The 27522-nt window shown below is 39.0% G+C and overlaps 1 protein-coding gene across 2 annotated transcripts; it reads right to left on the bottom strand.

The window, feature by feature from the left end:
- Positions 1-313: 313 nt before the first annotated feature.
- On the bottom strand, positions 314-27522 carry copb1 (COPI coat complex subunit beta 1). 2 transcript variants are annotated; one of them, XM_061963945.1, is made up of 22 exons: positions 27366-27522; positions 25895-26046; positions 23548-23777; positions 23264-23433; positions 23077-23191; positions 22883-22975; positions 22658-22795; positions 18041-18160; positions 17391-17498; positions 17168-17314; positions 16895-17040; positions 15874-15970; positions 15635-15795; positions 15435-15555; positions 15127-15354; positions 14812-14991; positions 10418-10562; positions 10225-10344; positions 10002-10147; positions 971-1072; positions 725-880; positions 314-574 (listed from the first exon to the last, which is right to left on the bottom strand). In XM_061963945.1, exons 2-22 carry the CDS (start codon positions 25983-25985, stop codon positions 515-517), a joined length of 2874 nt encoding a protein of 957 aa, XP_061819929.1. In that variant the 5' UTR covers positions 25986-26046; positions 27366-27522; the 3' UTR covers positions 314-514. The 2 variants fall into 2 exon arrangements, with proteins under 2 accessions (XP_061819929.1, XP_061819930.1); XM_061963946.1 differs by having other exon boundaries at positions 983-1072.

Raw genomic sequence — 27522 nt, 5'->3', positions numbered from 1 at the left:
CTGCTTTTTCTTTGTATCTTAATTGTTTTTCTAATTACAAGGGATTAAAGAAACAGTCATGGTAAAATTCAGTTGCTTTACTTAAGTCACATGGTTTCTGAAGAAATGTGCCTTAATGTTGCATAAATGATTATCAATAAAGCCAGTCAAGTTTTTGCAGAGTCACTGTGGTTTAGTCATTTCATGGAAGAAAACAGTGACGCACTCTTGTGTAACAGAGGTTGTAATAAAAATGCTGCATAAGATTGATATGGATTATTATATTTAATCCAGAGACACTTATTTGAAATGCAAATCAATGACTACATCATCGTGGAATCTTATAATGCACATTTATTTAAAATGAAAAAGGAATGAATGTTGTTGTAGACCAGTGATGTAAAAAAATGAAAGCGTCACTGAAGGAACTGACCATAAGGAGTTCTAAATGTGAAGAGTTGCAAGGGAGCAATGAGACGATATATGGAAAAGTGGTGACTTTTACAAAATCAGAAACATCATCTTAAGAGTTCTTTCAGAGATTTGCCTTCTTTTGGGAGAGGTTGATCTTGTCGCCCAAGCTCAAGGCCATACCCTGTAGAACGCAGATCACAAAGTAATAAATATGAATACAGATACAGGTAGTTGTGCTAAACTGGCTGCCTAATGCATTAAATTAAATTTCCCTTCACAAGCACCAATGGTAGCTAAACATGAGGCTCCTGCTGCAGCAGCTGTGACCCACCTGACTTTTCGCTCTAATGCGTATGTGTCCGTTGACAGAAGCCTCAGGCCCCAGGTGGATGGGTTTCTCGATGCTGACATTAGCCAGGGCGTCTTCGCCAAAGATAGAACGAGCATAAAGGTTGGCAGCCATAAAACCGCAGAAACCGGACAATGCCTGGTTGATCAGAAAAAAAGACAAAAAAAAAAATGATTATTTGGGAGAAACACAGCAGGAATTTTTTTCAAATGTATTTGTTTTCATTACACTATAGCAGACCTTCTCTGGAGTCAGACACTTCATGTTTGTGGACTTGAGAATATGTTGCAGGTACTCATTCAGATCAGTGATGTTGGTATTTACAGTCACCTTACAAGGAAGAAAAAAACATTAATTGTTTTTGTTTTTTTAAACAACAAAATATTAAAACTAGTATTGTCAGACCATGAACCTTTTTAAACAGAATCATTACAGTGTTCAAGTGCATTATTTTGGTAAATCACAATTAAATATAATTTATTTTCATATGTGTATGTATTTATATATATATATATATATATATATATATATATATACACATACATATATATATAAAAAAATATATATATACACTACCGTTCAAAAGTTTGGGGTCACCCAAACAATTTTGTGTTTTCCATGAAAAGTAACACTTATTCACCACCATACGTTGTGAAATGAATAGAAAATAGAGTCAAGACATTGACAAGGTTAGAAATAATGATTTGTATTTGAAATAAGATTTCTTTTACTTTCGTCAAAGAATCCTCCATTTGCAGCAATTATAGCATTGCAGACCTTTGGCATTCTAGCTGTTAATTTGTTGAGGTAATCTGGAGAAATTGAACCCCCCGCTTCTAGAAGCAGCTCCCACAAGTTGGATTGGTTGGATGGGCACTTCTTGCGTACCATACGGTCAAGCTGCTCCCACAACAGCTCAATCGGGTTCAGATCTGGTGACTGCGCTGGCCACTCCATTACCGATAGAATACCAGCTGCCTGCTTCTTCTCGAAATAGTTCTTGCACAATTTGGAGGTGTGTTTTGGGTCATTGTCCTGTTGTAGGATGAAATTGGCTCCAATCAAGCGCTGTCCACTGGGTATGGCATGGCGTTGCAAAATGGAGTGATAGCCTTCCTTATTCAGAATCCCTTTTACCCTGTACAAATCTCCCACCTTACCAGCACCAAAGCAACCCCAGACCATCACATGACCTCCACCATGCTTAACAGATGGCGTCAGGCATTCTTCCAGCATCTTTTCAGTTGTTCTGCGTCTCACAAACGTACTTCTTTGTGATCCAAACACCTCAAACTTGGATTCATCCGTCCACAACACTTTTTTCCAGTCTTCCTCTGTCCAATGTCTGTGTTCTTTTGCCCATCTTAATCGTTTTCTTTCATTGGCCAGTCTCAGATATGGCTTTTTCTTTGCCACTCTGCCAGGAAGCCCAGAATCCCGCAGCCGCCTCTTCACTGTAGATGTTGACACTGGTGTTTTGCGGGTACTATTTAATGAAGATGCCAGTTGGGGACCTGTGAGGCGTCTGTTTCTCAAACTAGAGACTATAATGTACTTATCTTCTTGCTCAGTTGTGCAACGCAGCCTCCCACTTCTTTTTCTACTCTGGTTAGAGCCTGTTTGTGCTGTCCTCTGAAGGGAGTAGTACACACCGTTGTAGGAAATCTTCAATTTCTTAGCAATTTCTCGCATGGAATAGCCTTCATTTCTAAGAACAAGAATAGACTGTCGAGTTTCAGATGAAAGTTCTCTTTTTCTGGCCATTTTGAGCGTTTAATTGACCCCACAAATGTGATGCTCCAGAAACTCAATCTGCTCAAAGGAAGGTCAGTTTTGTAGCTTCTGTCCCGAGCTAAACTGTTTTCAGATGTGTGATCATGATTGCACAAGGGTTTTCTAATCATCAATTAGCCTTCTGAGCCAATGAGCAAACACATTGTACCATTAGAACACTGGAGTGATAGTTGCTGGAAATGGGCCTCTATACACCTATGTACCGGTAGATATTGCACCAAAAACCAGACATTTGCAGCTAGAATAGTCATTTACCACATTAGCAATGTATAGAGTGTATTTCTTTAAAGTTAAGACTAGTTTAAAGTTATCTTCATTGAAAAGTACAGTGCTTTTCCTTAAAAAATAAGGACATTTCCATGTGACCCCAAACTTTTGAACGGTAGTGTATATACACACACACACACATACATACATATATTAGGGGTGTCAAGAGATTAATTTTCTGAACCAGATTAATCACTCTTGAAACGTGATTAATCATGATTAATCAAAGGTTATTACTCGTCTGCATAACGGTATTTAAAATTCGCTTAAGAAAATAAAATGGACACAAATGCAATTTTGTTATCAGAATTAAATCCAGGAATGTTTTTCAAACATTTAACTTAACAGCAAGTCATTAATTTTCTCAAAACTTGGTGACAGTAACTATAGTAAAAATTAAGTGCACATTTTCTAAGTATTTGCAATAATAGAGTAAACAAGGTACAGATGCTAAACACACCCATACACAATTTTACACAGTGCACCATTTACATCTGCATTTACTCTTCCTTTAAGAAACAAAAAGACACATCACAGAATGATATTTGCATCCTTTAGATCAGGGGTGGCCACTAAGTTGATCACGAGCTACATGTCGATCGCAGAGGGTGTCAGTCAATCGCCAGCCAGGCATAAAAAATAAAAAAGACCTAAAAATTAGCGACTATCAATCTTCACTATGACGTCACATTCGTCACTTGATTGACATTCACGGCACCCAAGGGTCTTGTGTATACGCTGGCTGTTGAGAGCTTAGTGTGAAGAAAAAACGACCGGCAGAAAGGCAAAACAATTTTTCAATTTCAACAGACTCTTCTTGCGCCGTACATGCTGTCAAAAGCCTAAAGACCGACCACACAGTTACTGTCTTCGCAATAAAAGTGCTGCTCAATCCTGCCTGGGTTAAGAAAATAGGAGTCTCATAAAGCTAGCGCACACAAGCTAGCAAGCTTCAAAGTTTGCTGTAAATGTATTTCTTGTAAAGTGTATAAAAAAGGGCTATGATATGGAAGCTGGACAAATAAGAAGCCGAAATCCAACCACTTTCATATGGTATTGGACAGACATTTTTTTATTCCTCCCTATGTAAATTCTAAAATGTGTAAGTCATCAGCACGACTGTGAATCCTGTCTGAATTCAATCAATGCAAGTCATCAGAATCTGGTAATACACCAACTTATATCCTTGTCTTCATGAAAGAAAGGAATCTATATGTGTTAAACATGCTTGTATTTTATAAAACACCTTTGACATGTTAACAAAAAACATCCGTTTCATAAATAAATACATACATATACCGGTACGTATATGCATACATATACATTAGGGGTGTGGGACAAAAATCGATTCGAATTCGAATCGCGAATCTCACGTTTCGATTCAGAATCGATTCTCATTTAAAAAAAAACAAATTTAAAAAAAAATTATTATTTAAAAAATATATATATATTTTTTGTATTTTTTTGTATTAATCAATCCAACAAAACAATACACAGCAATACCATAACAATGCAATCTAATTCCAAAACCAAACCCGACCCAGCAACACTACAATAAACAGAGCAATTGAGAGGAGACTCAAACACGACACAGAACAAACCAAAAGTAGTGAAACAAAAATGAATATTATCAACAACAGTATCAATATTAGTTACAATTTCAACATAGCAGTGATTAAAGATCCCTCATTAACATTATCATTAGACATTTATAAAAAATAAAAAAAGAACAATAGTGTCACAGTGGCTTGCACTTGCATCGCATCTCATAAGCGTGACAACACACTGTGTCCAATATTTTCACAAAGATAAAATAAGTCATATTTTTGATCATTTAATAGTTAAAACAAATTTACATTATTGCAATCAGTTGATAAAACACTATCCTTTACAATTATAAAAGCTTTTTACAAAAATCTACTACTCTGCTTGCATGTCAGCAGACTGCGGTAGATCCTGCTGAAATCCTATGTATTGAATGAATAGAGAATCGTTTTGAATCGGGAAAAAAACGTTTTTGAATCGAGAATCGTGTTGAATTGAAAAAAAAAAATTTGATTTTGAATCAAATCGTGACCCCAAGAATCGATATTAAATCGAATCGTGGGACACCCAAAGATTCACAGCCCTAATATACATACATACATATACATACATACATACATACATATACTTGTATATACGTACATACATACACAATACATACTGTACATACATACACACTGAACAAAAATATAAACACTTTTGTATTGCTCCCAAAGATCTAAAACTTTTACTGTATACACAAAAGACCTATTCCACTCAAATATATTTCACAAATCTGTCTAAATATGAATTAGTAAACATTTCTTCTTTGCCAAAATAATCCATCCCACCACACAGGTGTGTGGTATATAAAGATGCTGATTAAACAGCATGAATATTGCACAGGTGGGCCTCGGGCTGCCCACAATAAAAGGCCACTCTGAAATGTGCAGTTTCATCACACAGCACAATGCCACAAATGTCGCAAGTTTTGAAGGAGCATGCAGTTGGCATGACTGCAGCAATGTCCACCAGAGCTGTTGATCGTGAATTGAATGTTCATTTCCCTACCATAAGCCGTCTTCAAAGGCAAATTAGGCAGTACATCCAACCGGCCTCACAACCACAGACCACATGTAATCACACCAGCCCAGGACCTCCACATCCAGCAGGTGCACCTCCATGATCATCTGAGACCAGCCACTAGGACAGCTGCTGCAATAATTGGTTTACATAACCAAATAATTTCTGCACAAACTGTGAGAAACCGTCTCAAGGAAGCTCATCTGCATGCTTGTTGTCTTCATCAGGGTCTCGACTTGACTGCAGTTAGTCGTCGTAACCGACTTAAGTGGGAAAATGCTCACATTCGATGGTGTTTGGCACATTGGAGAGGTGTTCTCTTTACAGATGAATCCCAGTTTTCACTGTTCAGGGCAGATTTGTGGGAGAACGTTTGCTGATGTCAACGTTGTGAATCTAGTGGCCCATGTTGGTGTTGGGGTTATGGTATGGCAGGTGTATGTTATGGACAACGAACACAAGTGCATTTTATTGATGGCCTTTTGAATGCAAAGATATACCGTGATGCGAGCCTGAGGACCTATGTTGTGCCATTCACCCAAGACCATCACCTCATGTTGCAGCATGACAATGCCCCCAAGTGGTAAGGATCTGTACACAATTCTTGGAAGCACAAAACTTCCCAGTTCTTGCAGGGCAAGCATACTCACCGGACATGTCACTAACTGAGCATGTTTGGGATGCTATGGATCGGCGTATACTACAGCGTGTTCCAGTTCCTGCCAATATCCAGCAACTTAGCACAGCCATTGAATAGGAGTGGACCAACATTCCACAATCAACAACCTACTCAACTCTATGCAAATGAGATGTGTTGAACCATGTGAGGCAAATGGTGGTCACACCAGATACTGACTGCTTTTTTGACCCCCCTCCCCCCTCAGGCCCTCAATAAAGCAAAACTGCATATTTCAGAGTGGCCTTTTATGGTGGGCAGCCTAAGGCACACCTGTGCAATAATCATGCTGTTTAATCAGCATCTTGATATTCCACACATGTGAGGTGGGATGGATTATCTTGGCAAAGAAGAAGTGCTCACTAATGCAGACTTAGACAGATTTGTATACAATAGTTGAGAGGAATATGTCTTTTGTGTATAAAGTAAAAGTTAGTATATAGTAAAAGGGATAGGCTCCAGCACCCCCGCGACCCCGTAAGGGATAAGCGGTAGAAAATGGATGGACCTATCGTTCACAATCATTATGAAAGCCATGACGACAGATGTAGTTTTTTGAATGCATTCTAACTCTTAAATACATGTAAATAAAAGTCCGCTTACAACGGAGCCAATGGGAGGTCCTCTATTCCGCCCATAAAACCCAATAGAAAAAATATGAGCAAAGCACGTAAATAATGAATGTTTTTATTAATATGCCTGTTACTACATTACATATATACTTACATCATGTATATAAAACCTTAATAGAGGTGCTTGGATGTTTTTTTAAAGGGCTGTAGTGGCAGAATAGAGTGGCTCCCATTGACTCCCTTGTAAGCGGACTTTTAAAGCATTTACCATTTAGAATGCATTAAAAAAATTTTAAAAAAAATCACACCCGTCCTCATTTCTTTCATAATGATTGGAACGATAGGCAAACTTCCCAAAAACTGCAGTTCCCCTTTAAGGACTACACGCCTACAGTCACCGAAGAATGGCAAAGTTTGGGCACCCAGAACTGTTTCATTTTTCCGTATTGAGGCAGCGATTTTCACGCTTTCTGACCTTACAAGACCTCTTGCATACAGTTTGAAAGCCGCAGCCAAAGAAAAGAAACACACAAACAGACAGCAATTTATCGATGACAGCAACGTCCTTAAATTCATTTTAATTTACTGTTCTATTGATTGACTTACTACGATTGACCCAGTCCGACCATTGTATATACATTTTTAATGCCTCTGGACATCAAATTCAATGCTTTTTAATGCCATTTAAGTCATTAATCCATCCATTTTCTACCGCTTATTCCCTTTGGGGTCGCGGGGGCGCTGGAGCCTATCTCAGCTACAATCGGGCGGAAGGCGGGGTACACCCTGGACAAGTCGCCACCTCATCGCAGGGCCAACACAGATAGACAGACAACAATCACACTTACATTCACACACTAGGGCCAATTTAGTGTTGCCAATCAACCTATCCCCAGGTGCATGTCTTTGGAGGTGGGAGGAAGTCGGAGTACCCGGAGGGAACCCACGCAGTCACGGGGAGAACATGCAAACTCCACACAGAAAGATCCCAAGCCCGGGATTGAACCCATGACTACTCAGGACCTTTGTATTGTGAGGCAGACGCACTAAGCCCTCTTCCACCGTGCTGACCTCATTTAAGTCATTAATTTTAACTAAATCCATTTGATAACTTTTAATGCTTTTTAATTCCCCGCGGAAACCCTGTGTGCCGATAAGAACGTTTGTCGCTGCAATGCCAACAAATTACTTCAGTTTCATCTAAAGTTCCATCAGTGTGTTTTGAAATGATATTTGCCGTCTCTCACTCACCTTTGTACCGTATAACAATAGGCAACGACTTCTGGGTTTACGTGCGGTCCTTACAAATAGTGCAATACATTTTGATTCATTTATGATAATGCGATAATTTTTTTATTTATTTATGTGGGTTAATGTAAACAGCTCTAATATGTATGTTAGGGATGTAACGGTAAACTGTATAGTGATAAACCCCAGTAAAATTCCAGACTAATGACACTGCTCCCCTCACCTCCCAGGGGGTGAACATGGAGATGGGTCAAATGCAGAGGATAATTTCACCACACCTAGTGTGTGTGAGACACTATCGTTGGGACTTTAACTTTAAATTTGTAATTATTAAAAAAACGTCATTTATTTATACATTTTATGCAACACTGCGTTCTTGCTAGGAACAAAGTCGCTGCATATGCAACAGCGTCGTTTTGCTCAACAAAACATGATGGAAAGCAACTATACGGACCTTGCTTCAGAGATTTTCCCTTTGAATAAACAGAGCCGAACGTGTAGAATCTCGGCGTGTGTGCGCACTGCTGTTAGATGGCGAGTGCGACAGGTGTGGGCAATATTACAGACAGACGCATTTGTGCCACACTAAAAACATACAATGGAGGTGAAACATATTTGATGTTGCTTTCATTTTCTCAACATAGCGTCTTGCTGTGACTGAGTTAATGACGTGAGGAAACATGCAGCAGGCAATGTGTCGGGAATAATGCCACAACTTGTTTGTAAAGTCTTTAGTTTGTTAACAAGGATGGTCACTTGACCTTTATTTAACTGCTAACTTTGTCAGTGTTCCAATAACATCAATACTGCTTTGTGTTTTATATTGATATCAAAAAGTAAACAAAGGTTTTTTTTGTACATTCTTTGTGCGTTTGTTTTAATTTCACAAAGTTATTACTTTAAAAATCATTCATGTGACATAGCATTTTGTTAATGTTCTATGGTGTACAGTCAATTCCTATGACATATTTCTGCTCAAACTCTTAATGGATCTGTCATCATACAGCATGTGCACGGACATACATTATCCATCCATCCATCCATTTTCTACCGCTTATTCCCTTTGGGGTTGCGGGGGCGGCTGGAGCCTATCTCAGCGACAATCGGGCGGAAGGCGGGGTACACCATGGACAAGTCGCCACCTCATCGCAGTACATTAGTACATGTAAATATACATAACTTAAAAAAATACTTCTCTGTGTCAAAATGTAAAAATAGACATAATAGCATCATGTAATGAGAAAAAACTGACACATTGATACTATTAATGAACAAAAACACAAATGTGTGTATTTAAATATACGGATAACATTTATCTATAGCCTTTTTATTAGATATTACAAATTACATATTGGCATTGCGTTCAAATCCCAGCCCAACACTGTTTTACTCGACATAATAAATAATCCTGATTAATAATTGTCATTTTAATATTGATCAAACAAATATGAATTATTATATTGGCTATAATCGTGCAGCCCTTTGTGTAAGACTAGATCTCATATATGAACACTATTTGATATCTATATGGACAAAAAGTGAAGCTTCGTCTTACGGCAATCCGGTGTCATGTTGCACAATTCTTACATTTGTTTTAATTATTTAAATTCCATAATGTGCCATCTTGCACAGTTTTCACATTTGTTTTTATTTATTCATGTTATTATTCTGTTTCTGCCATATTACTTTGTTTATAATGCTTGTATTGTTTTCATGTGCACATTCAATTTTTACTTGAGGTACATGAAACACAATATTGTTTCTTCTACAAAAAGAAATAATTTTGAATGTGTCGTTTTTAAAAAAAAAAGTAAAACTTGGTTAAAATCTTTTATGCACTTTTTAAAAATTTTGAGCACATTTAAAAATACCGCAATAATAATAACCGTGATAATTTTGGTCACAATAACCGTGATAAGACATTTTCAAACCGTGACAACCCTTATGTGTGTAAGTGTGTATATATATTGCCAGACACGTCTTAGGGATTTTGAGACATTCTGCAGATGGATTATTGTGTTATTATTTTTGGTCTGATCAATATTGTCATTTAAAACAATACAATTCAGAGTATTAAAAAACACTTTTGTAATACCTTGTTTTCCCATTCAAATTCAGCCCACATTTGTCTGAATTCAGCATCTGTACAGGAGGCTGGCTGGATGTAGTCCATGATGTCAATGTGTATGTCACTAAGGACAACACAGTTCCTGTCACTGGCAGCTCCTGACACATCATACACTGCAGACAAAGAAAAAACATTTTATGAACAACCTCCCATTGTATAATATAATACGACTACACACTACTTCTCTTGCCTATGTTGCCAAAGATGATTCCATTTTCAGTAGAAGCCACTTTGACATTGGCTTTTATGTTGGCAAAGTCATGGGGGGCCAGAGTAAGAGGGGAAGGCTTCTCAACCAGCTTGAGGTCACCTGTGAAAAACATATTTTATAAGGGAAAATACAACACAGGCACTTTTGTGACCTAACACTGAAATAAACTTACCTAAAGTAGCGAGTTCGAGAGTGCAGTTCTGAAGCGTGTCACTGGTTTGGTTGACCACTAGCACATCAAGCACAATATCATACTGGTTGACATGAACGTAGGCTTCAGCGTACACAGGGTCTGAGAAGCCTGTTAGCTGGGTCACCTACAAGTGGATGAACAATAAGTCTTTAATTGAGAATTACATGCAAACATTGCGGTTGCCATTCAGTGATTGGGAGGTATTGGGTAAATTAAATAGAAATGCACAGTCATTGAAGACCACAATGGATCCCATAGTGCAGCCTGTAATTGTTTACGAAAATGTATATACACCATAACAGTTCATCAACAGAACAATCATGTCCTAATATTAATAAAGTCAGTTCAGAATAAACTTAAAGGGGCTGTTCGCAACATTTACACAGATGCATTGAGGGCAAAGTATTTTACACAGTATATCCCGCCCTCTCACGGCTTCTCCTAAGTAATGATGCAATTATGTACGTAAGTAACACTTGCACGCGCATTAGCTTTAAGTGTTGTCAGCTAATAATAGCAATTTGGATAGCTAGTGTTAGCTGTTATTGAATGTATATTCTATCATAACAGCAACATGAATGCAAATAATTTATTGCTTCTCTTGAACTGCTTTTGTATGTGTGCACACGCTCCCTGCGACCAGGTGAGTGACAGCCGTAACATCAATCATTTTATTCGGACCGGTAAAAATGTGTAATTGTGATAAATGTAGACAATTGTCAAACAAATGTGTTCTGTTAAACCACTAATGGTAATGTAAGCCTGCCAGTGGTGTTCTTGTTATATGTTTTGCTTTGAAAAATGTTACTTTGAGGAAGTTGCAACAGCACCTTTAACTGTCTTTTAAATTATACTGCATGAGCAAAAATACAAAACAAACAGCAACGATAAGATCTCAAGTAATACATACAAAATGTATATTTGCCGTTATAATCCAAATTCAATTAAATTGGAAGACGATGTAATGTAGTAAAGTATTTTATAATAATCCTTATTTTCATTTTATGCAAGAAGTTGTGAAAAAAGGCCGAAAACATGATTCATAACCTACTACGGCTGCAACGATAAATCAGAATCAGAATCAGCTTTATTGTCATTACGCAAGGTAACGAGATTGAGGCCATTCCATACAGTGCGATGTGTGCATGCTAGAAAAACAATGTGCAAATATATAAAAATATAAAAAATGTAGAAGTGCAATGAATATGGTGTGAAATGAATATATACATGAAAAAACAAAAAAACAAAACAAAAACAGGGTGGTTGGTGGAATGGGTTATTGCACCGAAGAGAAGGCAGATTAGAAAAAAGCTTGGAATTATATTCAGTTGCTTCAATTAATCGTTTAATAAGTTCAACTAATAAAAAATGGGAATGCCCGGTACTTTAAATATGCGGACATACATTTCCACGCATGCACTGCAGTCAAGAGACATGAGAGCGGTGGTGAGTGAAAGCTGCATTTTGTAATTTTATTAATGCATACGTTACTCCAGATTTCCACTGAATGAGGAACGGCAACTCCGTGGCGGTGGACTCTTTTTGTTTCCATTCAAGTCAATGTGTCAATGCACACATCCCTGTGCTAAATATACGCAGAGCTTCTATCTTTGCCAGATGGCGTTTACACGGCGAATCAGTTCAGCTAATATGTGCTTGTGTTGGGCAGGAAGTAAGGCACAAACACAAAATAAATTGTCAGATTACTTTCAAAATAAAACTCAGTTTTCAAGGCAGATTGTATTTTGAAACATCCTAATGAGTGAGGACAGGCCTGAAGTCAACTTGTCTAAAGGTTTTCAGACGTTATTTAATAATAATAATCCCCTTGTTGACACAAATGGATGAGAACTTGCTGATTCTGGAGTCGCAAAATTCAAGAATCATTTTAGAGGCAAATCCTGGAAAGTTATATGGGGGCCTATGTCAAATACCAGCTGATACGAAAGCCGGGAAAACAGGGGAGTGGTTAGCGGGAGTTGAATGAAGTCCGTGTGCGGGCGTGAGTCATGATGTCACTGTCGTGTTGTCGCTTGCTACAAATACAAAAACTTGCAAAACGGTCTTCTTTTCCACAAGTCACGTCATACGCCCGGCTGTGGGTATTGATGGACGGCAAAGCTTGAGACGTTCTGCGATGTTGCCGTTCAGCAGCTGTTACATACCTCAAATGGCAGGACCTTCCTCTGGAAGGATAGAATAAACTGTTTGTGTTTCCCTTAACTACTACTCCCTTCATCACATGATTAAGCACCAATTTGAAAGGCGCAACAAACGGCTGATTGGCAACACTAAATTGGCCCTAGTGTGTGAATGTGAGTGTGAATGTTGTCTGTCTATCTGTGTTGGCCCTGTGATGAGGTGGCGACTTGTCCAGGGTGTACCCCGCCTTCCGCCCGATTGTAGCTGAGATAGGCTCCAGCGACCCCCCGCGACCCCGAAGGGAATAAGCGGTAGAAAATGGATGGATGGATGGAACAAACGGCGGTGGGGATTGCAAAAACCTTCTATGGTAGCGCCGTTCAGCAGCCATTAAGCATCCATTAACATCCAGTGGAAATCAGAGGTTAAGCGCAATTTTAATCTTGATGATGTGCAAATGTTACAAAAAAGAATGGAGGTTGTGCCAAGCAGAATAATATTTGTTTATTTTAAATGTTTTCCCTAAAATAGGCATTGAAGCAATCAAGTGTTTTATTCTATTAAACGAACAAACTAATGGATAGCTTACTTGTAGGGGTGTAACGGTACGTGTATTTGTATTGAACCGTTTCCGTACGGGGGTTCCGGTTCGGTTCGGAGGTGTACCAAACGAGTTTCCACACGGACATATTAAGTAGCGTAACGCACGTTGGGTAAACAATGCACACCGAGGCGCAACACACGGCATGCTAGCAGCTAACGGGCTACGATATACTGACCATACGTCCTCTTTTCACCGAACATGTCCTCTTTTGCGGAGCTGTCAGGGCGGAGTTTCTTAAATGCCTCAAATGTCCGGCATTTTGAGTTAGGGTTGCGTGTATTTTCAATGTACGTTCAGGATTAAGAAGGGGTTAAAAACAAAACAAATTGTGTGCGCAGCAGCATTCGTGAGGGAAGGGCAGAGACAGCGAGAGAGTTATGATAAACGCGCATGCGTCGCCAGGCTCTACTTTTTATCCATAGATTTATCAGATTTAATTTTATATTATCCATAGCAGGGGTGTCAAAAGTGTGCCCCGGAGGCCATTTGCGGCCCACAGCTAATGTTTTAAAGGCCCACGGCACATTCTAAAAATACTATTAAAATAAACAAAAACATAACAAAAGTGAAATAAAAAAGCTTAAAGGTTAAATGTAATTTAGAAAAAGTTGCAATGTTGACTAATAAAACAAAGCTATTTTTTTTTCTTTCACTGTCATTGCTCAAAACATAATATTGAATCAAAATCAATGTTATTATGAATTATCGACCTATCCAAGGTTCCGATTACTTCACATCAAATATTCCACTAAGAAAAATATTTTTAGTTGAAGATTTTGCAAATTTGGTAAATAAATAACCCAAAAATGTATATTTTGTTGTTTTCTTACTGTGCCAAAAATGGACCGAACCGTGACCTCCAAACCGAGGTATGTACCGAACTGAAATTTTTGTGTACCGTTACACCCCTACTTACTTGATTACTAAAATAATCAATAGTTGTAGTCGTACCACTTTTAGTTGGGGTAGCAATGAACAGGAAGAGAACAAAATACAAAAACTCTATAATAAAGCTGGTCTTTTTTGTGGTAAACAGTCTCATACCAAAAGAGAAAACGAAGAAATCCATCAGTGTTACCAAGGTGAGCTGAACTGCTGAGCTATGTTCCCTGGCCAAAAAAGTTTACCACCTGGAGCTTCAGTTAAGCAAAAGGGTTGCTGAAGTTGGTCAGGTCTAGGTTCAGCAATGTTTTGTGCCCAAAGAATGAGGTCAGCTGACAACTTGAATATGTTTTGTTTTTTTCATTAATAGCACACGTATATTCTACGATGACAAAGCCAGGATTCATCCGGCTCGAATTGTGAAAAAGTGGTTTAGGGCGCATGAGACATAATTTTCACACAGATTAGCCACCAGAGTTCAGACTTGAACCCCATTGAGGATTTCTGCACAGTGGTCTGATCAATACAAAACAATATATTGTTGAAGAATCTGCACAGAAATATAAGTTTTGACATTTCAGAAGCGTGTGGAGATGATACCACAGTAAAAGTGTGCTGTAAGCAGAGATAAAGGCGGGTCTAACTAAATATTACAGTGTGTAACATTTTTTTGGGTTAGGCAGTGTATAATTTAATGCTTCTCAGCCTGGGCGTAGGCAAAGTGTATACATTATTAACACTATACCTTGTTGAGTTTTGAAGCCAGAGGATCAGCAGCCTCCTTCCTTTGTGTGTTTCCCATAGCAGCCAACAAACTGAGTTGGAACTGGTCTTCTTTAGAAGTCATCTCATTTTTGGCTGTGAGCTGCATGAAGGAGATCGGGTCGTCGGCCTGCACTGTTACATTGCGCTTCTCTGATTCTTTCTGTAGTTAGAGGGAAAAAAAGAGACAATGGAATTTTACTAATATGGTCCAAGCATGAATTGCAGAATCCAAACTCTCCTTTTCTGCCCAATATCAAGAAGCCAGAGTTATGCCATTTGAATCAAGAGCCATTACCTTCTGTGACAACTTCTCCTCCTCCAGTCTGACAGTCAGCATATGTGACAAGGATTTGCGGCACTCCTTGTTAAAGATGTCATTCATGAGCGGCGAGCACTCTGACAGGACCTTTAGGCAAAGTGAGATGCGGTCCACATCATCGTCAGTAATTGGTTTCTTGGGCAGCGAGGACTTGCCCAGGTGCAGCACTGTAACCATGATCAGCATGGCCTCTGCAACAAAAGACTGATGAGGGCAGCAAGGTTAGATGGGAATGCCGTTTATTACATAATTAGTTTAAATGAATGCAAATGAACCGCGTTTACATTTTGTCTCTTTTTGTCTTGGACGATCCCAACATAGCGCAAAGCCACTTTGGTCAGGGTGGTGGCGAGAGAAGCAGCCACATAAAAATCTCCATCCATCAAGAAACCCCTCAGCGGAGGCCTAAAACAACAGAGCAGTGATATTTGATACAAAATCCCTAAATAGAATATATGCACAGGTGTTGAGAACCATTTCTTACCTATCTTCATCTTTCTTGGAAGGCCTGGAGGAGCTGAGGGCGCTCTGAGTCACATAAGTGCCCATTTCTGTCACCAGCTTCTGAGCTGGAGCAGCACTGACTTCATCTTCTGGCTTCAACTCCCCTGTCTCTTTCTTTATCTCGTTTTCTACTATTGGAATCTGCACAATTAACATAGACATAGTCAAGTACTCTTGACATATTTCACAATGTCACAACACAATATTGACTGGACATACCTCTCCAAGTGATCTGCGTACTTCTGTCATCACACTCTGGATGTCCTCTTTTGTGCTGCAGTATTCACCCAAGATCCACAGTGCTCCTCTGTATATTCTATAAAGTGGGACAACAAGCCACAAAGTGGTCTCATATTCATAGGGTGTCGAATACCCAAGGATGTATTACATTACAATAATAAAATAATCCAGGGGACGTGTTCTGACACCTTCGAGGGGGAGGCTCACCTCATATTACATAAAACCACTGTAATATTTAATCAGAAAATAGTAGAAAAATAATCAACAAGTAACAATGTTGACAAATAATTTACATATTTAAGAATGTCAAAACTAAGATACAAACTGCAAATAACTGAGAATAAGGAGAGTTTAAATTATGCAATTCATGCTTAGACCATATTTACTTAAGTAATTTTACATGAAAAGCCCTGAATAATGTCTAATTTGAATAAATTTTATAGTGGCCTTGCCCTCTCCACACACAATATTGACAGAGAGCGACAACTACTAAATCACACAGCCAAGGATCCTATTTACATACTCAAAACATAACGTCACTACTGTGTCTGCAAAACAAGGATCACATTCAGGGACATGACCATGAGACCCATTAATGTCACGTAAGCTGTGACTGAGGGCTTTATAAAAAGGAAATAGCGAAGGCAGCATACATTAAAGAGGCTGTTTGCAACTTGCTCACGATTACATTTTGCAAACAAACAAACAAAACAAAAAAATGACAAGGGTGTTCTTGTCTTTTTTTTTTTAAACATATGTGGTTTAGCAGAACTTGTTTTCTTTAAGTATCAAAATGTTCACTAATTACAAATTACACTGAATAAAAACTGGTTTTCGGTCCAAGGAATTTGTTTGGCCTTCAGAATCAGGCTTGTCGCTCAGTGCTGTTTCACAATACCTGTGTGCAGGGAGCGCATGCACATACATAAAAGCAATCCTAAAAAAGCAACTACGAATTTGCATCTGGAAAGACAAAAAAATCTACAGGTGAAAAACTTACTTGACAGCTTTGATGGCATGAAAGACTTCCAGCATCTTCTCAATAATAAGCGGTCTCAAGGTGTCAAACCTTTGAATGGCTTCCCGCACAAACTCCAGGACATCAGCGGCAGCTGCTTCATTAGTATCACTTAAGAATTCCATTAGCTGTAAATTGTATCAATACATAAAAACATTGAGAAATTTTACAGCATTAAAAGTATAACACAAAAATGTGTTTAACTATTTAAGCCATAAAAGTTTAAAAAAATGTAATTAAAAAAAAAAAGCTCACCACAGGAATGACATTGGCCGCCATGTCAGGGAAACGCACACTGCAAGAGTGAAGAGTGCGCACCAACAGCTGCCTATACTTGTCTGTGTCTTCATGTTCTGTGACATTATTTGTCTTGATCACCTCTTTCTTCAAAACTATCACCAACTGAAAATGTATATAGTTTCAAGTTTTAGTTAACTCCGCAAACATGAAAACACAGCACGTACACCACTAGACAGACCTCCTCCACATTGCGGGATGACACGAGGTCCAGTGCCAGTTGCAGTGTTTTCTTTCTCACTTCCAGATCAGGAGTTGCGAGAACACGGAGGATGTCCATCACAAGGTCCTTGATATAGAAAGCATGGATTAAAGTTGAATAAATATTTTTAACTGGCTGACTGTATGTTGCATAAACGGCAACCTACATTTAACATTTTTAAATGATGGTTACTATACCTCTTTTGAATTACAAACATTTTCTTTTTGCAATGTAGAAGTTTTTTTCTATACAGCTCCACCTGCCGGCTGTAGTATTTCATTGTCTTACTTGGATCTAATGTACAGTATATAAAATACATTTCTGCACATTGGAATTTTAGAGGATGTATCGTTTTTACTATTCAGACTTTTGTTTCTCATCTCTTTTTCTTTACATTACCTCTGTGCAATGTCCATGCACAAACCAAGCTAAATGGCAAAAAACCTGATTGTGATTCAAAATGTAATATATATTCCTGTATAACTTATAAATAATTGCCATGATCTATATTGGAAAACATCTATAAATAATGTACAGTAAGATTTGTTTTTTTGATTTAACAATAAAAAAGCATTACATTTAAGTGGCCACTTGCAACAAAAACTCAAGACAGCAATAATTGAAAGTACCTGGAGTACGCGCTCATGGGTGGGATGCTCCTTCAATTCAACCAAACGATCAAGGACAATAAGTTTCACGTTGTTGTCACTCTCCTTGATAATCAAATCAATGTAGCACTGGGCAGCAGCCTGCAAAAACATCATATTTTTTCATTATTTTTAAGACTACTCTGATGAAAAAAACTATTTAAAAACATGATTACATTTGACTTGTACAGTCTTCCCCTCGCTACAATGCCCTTCAGGTATCGCAGCTTCCCTACATTGCCACTGTTGGCGTTAACGTACTTTTAGTGTCTTTTTATGTATTGAAATCAAAAAGGACACGCATTTTCGGAAGTCCGCGCATCCCCGGGACGCGGAATTCTTTTTTTTTTTTACCGACCGTGTTTTCTCCGTGTTTTTATTGGTCGTCTTATCTGTACTTTCCGGTACAATTTCTTCAATTTTGATTCGCCGAAAGGTTTATCAATCACAAATACTGCCCCAGTTTGCACTTGAGACAACTTTACCGCTAGGGGCTGTCAAAAGAAAGACTTCATGGTAAACACTAAGGTGAGAGTAAAGTCAACCTTTTTAACTTCATCCTGTGCCATGTCTACAGTAAATGAGTGGTTTTGATCTTTGTGAGTCCATGGAAATAAATAAATAATAAATGGGTTGTACTTGTATAGCGCTTTTCTACCTTCAAGGTACTCAAAGCGCTTTGACACTACTTCCACATTTATCCATTCACACACACATTCACACACTGATGGAGGGAGCTGCCATGCAAGGCGCTAACCAGCACCCATCAGGAGCAAGGGTGAAGTGTCTTGCTCAGGATACAACGGACATGACGAGGTTGGTACTAGGTGGGGATTGAACCAGGGACCCTCGGGTCGCGCACGGTCATTCTTCCACTGCGCCACGCCGTCCCAAACTTCACTTTTATCTCCCGCTGGATCGACATTGTTCGGGGATGGAGACAGGCTAGCTGTTAGCTTCAAGCTAACCAGCACCCGATCAGACTCTTCCACCCCAAAAACATACTTTGCAGGTCAACAAACAGGGAAAATATGTGCCTTTTGAAGTGTTAATGTACGAGGAGTGTTGAAAGGAGTCTCTTGGCTGACAAGTTAGCAAGTGTCGCTCGCATCGCTGACAGTGACGTCATCACCGTCATTGTTTACTGAAGCAGAAATGGTGACTGTGTGTTATGATAAGCACGCATGCGTTGCCAGGCACTGCTTTTTATCGATAGACTTATCAGATTTAATTTATTATTATCTGTCAAAAGTGTGGCCCGAAGGCCATTTGTCGCCCGCAGCTAATTAAAATAAACAAAAACATAACAAAAGTGGAATAAAAAAAGCTAACAGGTGAAATATAATTTAGAAAAAGTTGCAATGTTGACTAATAAAACAAAGCTTTTTTTTCCTTTAAAACTGTCATTGCTCAAAACATAATATTAAATCAAAATCAATGTTTTATGAATTATTGACCTATCAAAGGCTCCAATTACTTCACATCAAATATTCCACTTTGAAAAATATATTTTGTGGAGGATTTTGCACATTTTGTATGTTTGCCATAAAAAGGCATAATTTCCTTTGACAAAAAGGGCAGAAAACTAACAAAAAAATATATATATTTTTTTTAAACTTAAAATTGACGGATAGATCTGAAGTTGATGTAGACTCTAGAGATTTGAGCGTTAAATATAAAACGTGTGTATGCCCTGGCACACGATTATCATATTTTCACGACCAAAGCAAAAAACGTTTTACATTTTTATACTGAAATAAATACACATACAACTTTCATCCATCCATTTTCTACCGCTTGTCCCTTTTGGGGTCGCTGGAGCCTATCTCAGCTGCATTCTTATTAAATATGGGTGGTATGGCGTAGTGGGTAGAGCGGCCGTGCTAGAAACCTGAGGGTTGCAGGTTCTTTTTCCAAAACACAATATAGAATGTGAGATATAACAGGATAATGCATACATTTCTAATTTGTTTTTAAATTGGTTACAAAAAAGTGGGACCCCAAAAAGTTACTGTGGGACCCCATTTTTATGACTTGATGGGGTCCCTGGGACCCCATTTTTAAAATACCTAGCGCCAACACTGATTGCACATATAAAAATAACTTTTTAAAAGCACATTCTACATGTTTTTGGCCTAAATTACCGTATTTTCCGCACCATTAGCCGCACCTAAAAACCACAAATTTACTCAAAAGCTGACAGTGCGGCTTTTAACCCGGTGCGCTTTATATATGGATTAATATTAAGATTCATTTTCATAAAGTTTCGATCTCGCAACTTAGGTAAACAGCCGCCATCTTTTTTCCCGGTAGAACAGGAAGCGCTTCTTCTTCTACGCAAGCAACCGCCAAGGTAAGCACCCGCCCCCATAGAACAGGAAGCGCTTCTTCTTCTACTGTAAGCAACCACCCGCCCCCGGGAGAAGAAGAAGCGCGCGGATTTTCGTTTCATTTCCTTTGTGTGTTTACATCTGTAAAGACCAGACTACAAAATGGCTCCTACTAAGCGACAGGCGTATAACGCAGAATTTAAACTTAAGGCAATAAGTCATGCCGAAGAACACGGAAATAGAGCAGCAGCAAGAGAATATAACATAAATGAATCAATGGTGCGTAGGTGGAGGAAGCAAGAAGATGACCTGCGCCAGGTAAAGAAGACAAAACAGAGTTTCCGAGGGAACAAAGCAAGATGGCAACTGTTGGAGGACAAACTCGAACAGTGGGTTGTTGAGCAGAGAGCAGCAAGCAGAAGTGTCAGCACCATCACTATTCGAATGAAGGCAACAAAGCTAGCAAGCGAACTTCACCTGGATGATTTTAAAGGTGGTGCTTCTTGGTGTTTCCGGTTCATGAAAAGACGCAATCTCTCCATCCGCACACGGACCACTATTTCACAGCAACTGCCTAACGACTTTAAAGAAAAGCTGGCTACTTTCCGTGCATTTTGTAAAAACAAGATAGCTGAAAAAAAGATCCGGCCAGAGCACATTATCAACATGGACGAGGTTCCACTGACTTTTGATATTCCTGTGAACCGCACTGTTGATATAACGGGAGCACGTACGGTGAATATTCGCACCACAGGGAATGAGAAGTCGTCCTTCACTGTGGTTCTAGCTTGCCATGCTAATGGCCTGAAACTTCCACCCATGGTGATATTCAAAAGGAAGACCTTGCCAAAAGAGACCTTTCCAGCCGGCGTCATCATAAAAGCTAACTCGAAGGGATGGATGGATGAAGAAAAGATGAGCGAGTGGTTAAGGGAAGTTTACGCGAAGAGGCCGGGTGGCTTTTTTCACACAGCTCCGTCCATGTTGATATACGACTCTATGCGCGCCCACATCACAGATGGTGTCAAAAAACAAGTGAAGCACACAAATACAACACTCGCCGTCATTCCGGGTGGATTAACCAAAGAACTCCAACCGCTGGATATTGGTGTCAACAGGGCATTCAAATCACGACTGCGAACAGCGTGGGAACAATGGATGACCGAAGGTGAACACACCTTCACTAAGACAGGCAGACAGCGCCGGACGACATACGCCAACATTTGCCAGTGGATCGTAAATGCCTGGGCAGATATTTCGGTCACAACTGTGGTCCGAGCTTTCCGGAAGGCAGGATTCACAGAACTGCTGGACAACAACAGCGACACTGACTCCGATGACTTCGACGAGACGGAACCGGCCATTTTGGATCCCACATTTGCCCAACTTTTCAATTCGGACACCGAAGACGAAGAATTCGAAGGATTTACGAATGAAGAATAACTTCAGAAAGTGAGCGCTATGTTTATTTTGTGTGTTGTGACATTAACGTTCGAGCAACATTATGTTGCTATTGCTCTACACTATTTTGAATTTTACTATGTTTGTGATTGCACATTTGCGTACATTTTGGGACAGAGTTGTTAGAACGCTGGTTTTCAATATATTATTAAAGTTTGACTGACCTATCTGACTGTTTTTTTGACATTCCCTTTAGCGCAGCGTAGGCGCGGCTTATAGTCCGGGGCGGCTTATAGGTGGACAAAGTTTTGAAATATGCCATTCATTGAAGGTGCGGCTAATAATCCGGTGCGCCTTATAGTGCGGAAAATACGGTAAGTGTTAAGTCTTATTTGTGTATTATGTTGTGGCGATTGATAAAGATATTCACCTAGACTTCAGTTTCTAGGTTAAGGGTTAACAATGCTAACAACAGTAGGAACGACTAATCTTGCCGCTACTGTATCTTATTTGCGAAAATCAAGTCGACCAACTTTTGGCAAGTTTTTGATGGACTTCATCTTCAAAAACACATTTCCACATTGGTGAGACTTTGACATGAGCGAGAACGCATTTAAGGCTACCATAATAAAACATTAAATTAAATTAAATATGTGTAAAGGTGACTATACGGGTGTTATTTAATTTTTAGAGGGCTTTAATAAAGTTTAGAAGGTCGTAAATAGTTTTTTGATGCTCCAACTATGAAAATATTTGATTTATCATTAATACTTCTACTTCGCGAAAATTTGTTTACCACAGTCAGGCCTGGAACCAATTGAATGCGATAAATGAGGGACGACTATACTTTGAAATGTTTAAAATGTACCTTAATAGCTGTGGGTGCACTGGAGAGGGTTACAAGAGTGCCAGCTGCTTCATACTTTACAGCAGGGCTTGAGGACTGCAGTAAGTTGTAGATGCAACGGATGAATCGAGCACGCTCTGATGGGTTTGCATGACACACCTAATGAGAATAAAAACCAAGATACATTTTCAGTGTTTTGGAGCTAGACTCAGCTTCAATGACAGACATAAAAACGTTGAGACTGACTTTGTAAATCAGCTCCACAATGACCAGCTGGAGAATGTCCCCAAAAGTATGAACTTGGTCAATACATGTGCTGAGATAATCCAGTGCTCGATCCTGGAGGAAATTATTACAATTAGTCATACAAAGTTGTGTTAGGTAAAGTTATTTAAAGTTAGCCAACAGCAACAGGCATAAAATTTGTGTTTGACACTGACCTGGTCTGCATGAATCAGCATCATGAAAGCGTTCCTCTTGCAGCTTGAATCTTTCTCATTCACAAGGAAATCATGGATCAGCTCTGGAGCATCCGGGATGAGATGTTCAAAGTTCCTGAACCAAAAGAAGATTGTCAATTGAGAGTTGTTTCCTACAAAAACACATAGGTTTATATTTTATTTGTACCTGTAGATAGTGTAAATTGCCAGGACGGCATTCCGGCGGACATAACTGTGTCTATGCTCTAGACAGGCACGGATTGCGGGCATGAGAGGCTCAAGCAGCTCAGACTCTTTCAACTTGCACAGGAAACGAAGAGTGGAGCCGCGGATGAACTCATTGGGATGCTGCAGGTCCTAAAATTAAAGGCAGAGCTTTTTATTATAATACATTTTTAAAACAGCATAACTAGCTTTTTCAATCCCTTTTTGAGATTGGGCAACGACAGAATGTAAGATTTGTTATCTTACCTTCCTGTAGGCGTCACAGACTAGGATCATCTCCTGAAGCAGCTTGCCGTCTGGAGTGGTTTTTGGGACAATCTCCCAGAAAACCAGCAGCAGTTTTTTGATGGTGTGGTCTTGAAGTGGCAGCACAAAGCGAATTATTGTCATCAGCAGCCCTGGCAACTTCTCGCCATTCAGAATCATGATGATGACTTTCTTCAATGCCTCAGTCTTTGCTTTGATCTCCCCCTTTTCTGTGGTATTAATGAAAAAAAATCACAGAGAATGCATGAGAACACTTTGCAACTATTTTCTTAAACGTTTTCTAAATAATATTTCAAAGGTATCTGTGATGGATCATATTAGCAGGTTGATTATTTGGTTCGCTGCAGGTTTCCATTGACAACAAATACCACACACACACAAATATCCCCAAATTTTAAACAGAAATAAATAGGGTTTGAAAGAGCACACGATTTGGCAAAGCATTGCGGGGCCGCGGTAGCCATTTCTGTTGGCCAAAGGTTTTGTTTACATGGCTGTACTGTATGTGAGAGAGAGTAACAAATTATATTAAAATGGTTCACACAAAATTAAAAAAATCAGGAGACTTTATCGAGCAAGAGATTTGAGTAAGATGCCGCCATTGTCGAAGCCAAACTTATCTATATTTTGTCAATGGACTCAATTTTTATACCGGTGAAGAATTTCAGAATGCGGAGTCTGTTAGGGCTCATTGTCCTCCGTTCAAATTGCGTGTAATCTTCCGATTTCATCTCTTATGTGTTCAAGATAGAGTGAGGAAGACCAGCCTCATTTCATAAGCAGGTTTTCCTAAAGCAACACTAAGTAACTTTTCAACCTTCATAAAATATTTGCATAACTTTTGGGATGATACATCGACATAAAACAATTTAAATGACACCTCTGTCATGGCCTGAGGGGGTCTGTATCGCTTTCACTGACACTGCGGCCAAAAAAAACTATGAATGTACAGAATGATTCACTGCATATGCCCATTCTTTGCAAAGACGGAAGTCGATGCGAACGCCTACGTGCAATTACTGCTATCATGACAGAAGCTGCAAAACGATAAAAAAAAGTTTTGTCTGAGAAGACAAAATAGAAAAAGGGAGGCTACGTGGATAAAAGGATAATCAAAGATCAACATTGGCCCGGATGTCACCTGCTGGCGTGAGCTCAAAGATGAGGAGGGATTTCAGACCGATGCTGCCTTGGCTCTGTTCCTGCTGGACTAGTAAGTGACTTCCGATGCTCAAATCTAAATGATAATGCTAATGTTATCTATCGGAAATTTGTTAGCAATAGATAGCCACCAGCTTCATAGTTTGCAGTTCCACACTGACACGACCAGCCTTGCAACAAAATCGTAAGTACTGTGTAAAGAAAAAACAATGCGATGACTGCAACAGCACATATAAAGTTTGAGTAAAATATGTAGGTTCCTACTGGAAAGATCAGTCATACTGAATCATTGCAGTGTTATCGTGTCAGTTTGTATGTACGTGACAGCAGTATTTGACGATTTACGACGCTATGCGCTGTCCTCGCGGGAAATGTGGTCTTCCTTCAGGCAAAATACTACCGTTAGGTCCATTGGGACCGCTAAAATCAACGTAAACTGAAAGTTCTGAAGTGAGGTTTTAAAAAAACAAGCCCATTATTAGTTTTAAATAATTGTATCACTGTGCTACTTCTCCAGAAAAAAACAAATTCATTTTCGTGCTTAGCCATGATTAAAAATAAACATACATGCTTTTTTTCCAAAATATTGTACGTTGTTTGTAACTCACAGCTAGCATGGCTAATGCTAACAGCCTACTAAATGCTACGTGTAGAACAGAATTAAATATGTTTTGATTCGAACTTACCACACTGAAGATTCCGTGAACATACAAACACGCACCAGGCGATGGCGTTAAAAGCGATGTTTGATCATCTCACGGCTGCTATCCAGGCTATGCGCAGTCTCTTTATTAACTCACTAACCCAAATTATTTTGCTTTGCTTTCACGCTGGAAATAAAAATCTCACGAAAAATGTTTTTCTCCAAGCGATTATGACAATGATTGTGGGAAGTTTGCACCATGTTTTGAACTTGTTAAAGAAAAGAACAAACCTTTAGCACAGAGTATTGCATTCAGCCATGTAAATAAAGGTATTCAGAGGCCAGCAAGGCCAACAATGCATTGTGTTTACTACATCACACGTTCAAGCCCTACTACATTACCAAGAAAGATCAATACACATTTAGTTCAGCAATATTTCATTCATATTTTATACATAACCCATAAAATCAGACTGGACTATGCATTTGACCTTATTAGATAAGTATAGAGGGATCAATTACCCAGGTCAGTTTTCAGGCTGACTTCAGAGGGGGGCTCTGAGTCTGATGCGACATTGATCAGAGTGTAGCAAACGTTCTCTGCAGCTGTCATTTTGCTGCTGGACTTAGAATGGTCTTGTAGAAATCCCAAAGAATGTTAGTCTTGATATTACCTGCAGAAAGGACACAATCAGTCGTATGAGTAACCATGGAGAACAAATACATTTAAAAGCTGATAAACCTGACTTGACATTACCCACACTTTGAATACTCATGTCCAACTGTTCAATGCCTCTTGTACTTGATGCAGAAACTGCTGTTTTTTCCACAAGGAGCTTAACGGCAATATTCACAAATGTGTGTGATCTGTTAATCAACCAATACATTTCCTGGTTCAATTAACTCTTAATCATGCTGTTCACATTTTGACATCATGAGACTAAAACAACGCTTAACAATTGATCAACAGAATCGAGCCATCGCGAAGTTTCAAACTGGATGTTCCTGGAGGAAAGTGCCAACTGAGCTTAGGAGTGTCACTACCATGTTGCAACTGAGAATGGAAGTGACACAGAAAGGCACGCTGTATGCTTTTGTGAAATTAAAAAAATCCTAGGTTGTGACTTTTTATTTTAGGATCAGCTCCTTGTTAGGAAGCAGTAATGTGCAAAAAGGACTGAAACATTGAACAGTAGGGACATGTACATTCGAAAGTCAAGTTCACTCAGAGGTTATAAAGTCCATCCTTAACTTTTTTGAGTAGTTAATATTTGCAAAGCAGTGTAATAATGTAAGATTTTGTCGAATATTTCTCAACATATATTTTGATACATTTTCCAATGACAGTAATTCAAATAGGCTAATTGTAAAACTACGTTGTTCTACAAAAACGTAGATAAACATTCAATTGGGATGCTGTAGGAGTATGAGTAACATTACTCATGAGTAATGTAAAGTTATGTAGAATTCGACTACGAATAAAGATTAAATATTTAACATTAGTTTGTGTCCGTTTAAGCTAATAGCATACGGCAAAATAAATAATAAATAGCATTGCACAGTTGGGAGAAAATAACGACAACTCCAGTAGAACGTTACGGTTGAACGTTGAAATGTACATTAATAGAGTGGGAAGTAAGCCAATGTAAATTCACAATGATTGAATGTATAGTAAATGATTAAAATGCAAGTTGACATGACACGTACTGTAGCACTGGCACTCGCGCAATGCTAGCAACCGTGTGCTTCGATATCAACACAAGAACATTTTTAAGCATTAAAAAAAACCCCATCATTTTGTCAGTCGTTTAAATTGCTACATAAACATATGGAAGAAGAAACTAGCCAAGCTCAGCTAGCGGCAGCTTAGGCCAATGTGAAGAAATGGAGGACACTAATGCTTGCTCGCTAGCTGTCTTGCCACGGATATAAATACAACAAACATTAACATTGTTAGCAGTATATGCAAATTAGTAATACATCGCTTACTTACAATCACGACCAATTTGTTTGAAAGTGGCCTTCGCAGTGTAGTTATATTATTACATTTATAAAAGGCAGTAGCTCCGTATAGTGAGCTGTCTCTCCGGGTCGCCACTACTTCCTCGTGACGTGGAAGGTAGAATGCCAGCGAGAGCCACATCACTGCT

Source organism: Nerophis lumbriciformis, linkage group LG06 (assembly GCF_033978685.3).
Source record: "Nerophis lumbriciformis linkage group LG06, RoL_Nlum_v2.1, whole genome shotgun sequence".
Classification (NCBI taxonomy): domain Eukaryota; kingdom Metazoa; phylum Chordata; class Actinopteri; order Syngnathiformes; family Syngnathidae; genus Nerophis; species Nerophis lumbriciformis.
The sequence above is the reverse complement of the archived record's forward strand: the minus strand, read 5'-3'. Positions and strand labels throughout refer to the sequence as shown.

Coding starts and splice junctions, on each gene's coding strand:
- copb1 (XM_061963945.1), bottom strand. CDS start 25,985: ATGACAGCTGCAGAGAACGTTTGCTACACTCTGATCAATGTCGCATCA. Junction 15,796..15,873: donor TACGCAGATCACTTGGAGAG/GTATGTCCAGTC, acceptor TTAATTGTGCAG/ATTCCAATAGTAGAAAACGA. Junction 15,355..15,434: donor AAGACAAAAAGAGACAAAAT/GTAAACGCGGTT, acceptor TGCCCTCATCAG/TCTTTTGTTGCAGAGGCCAT.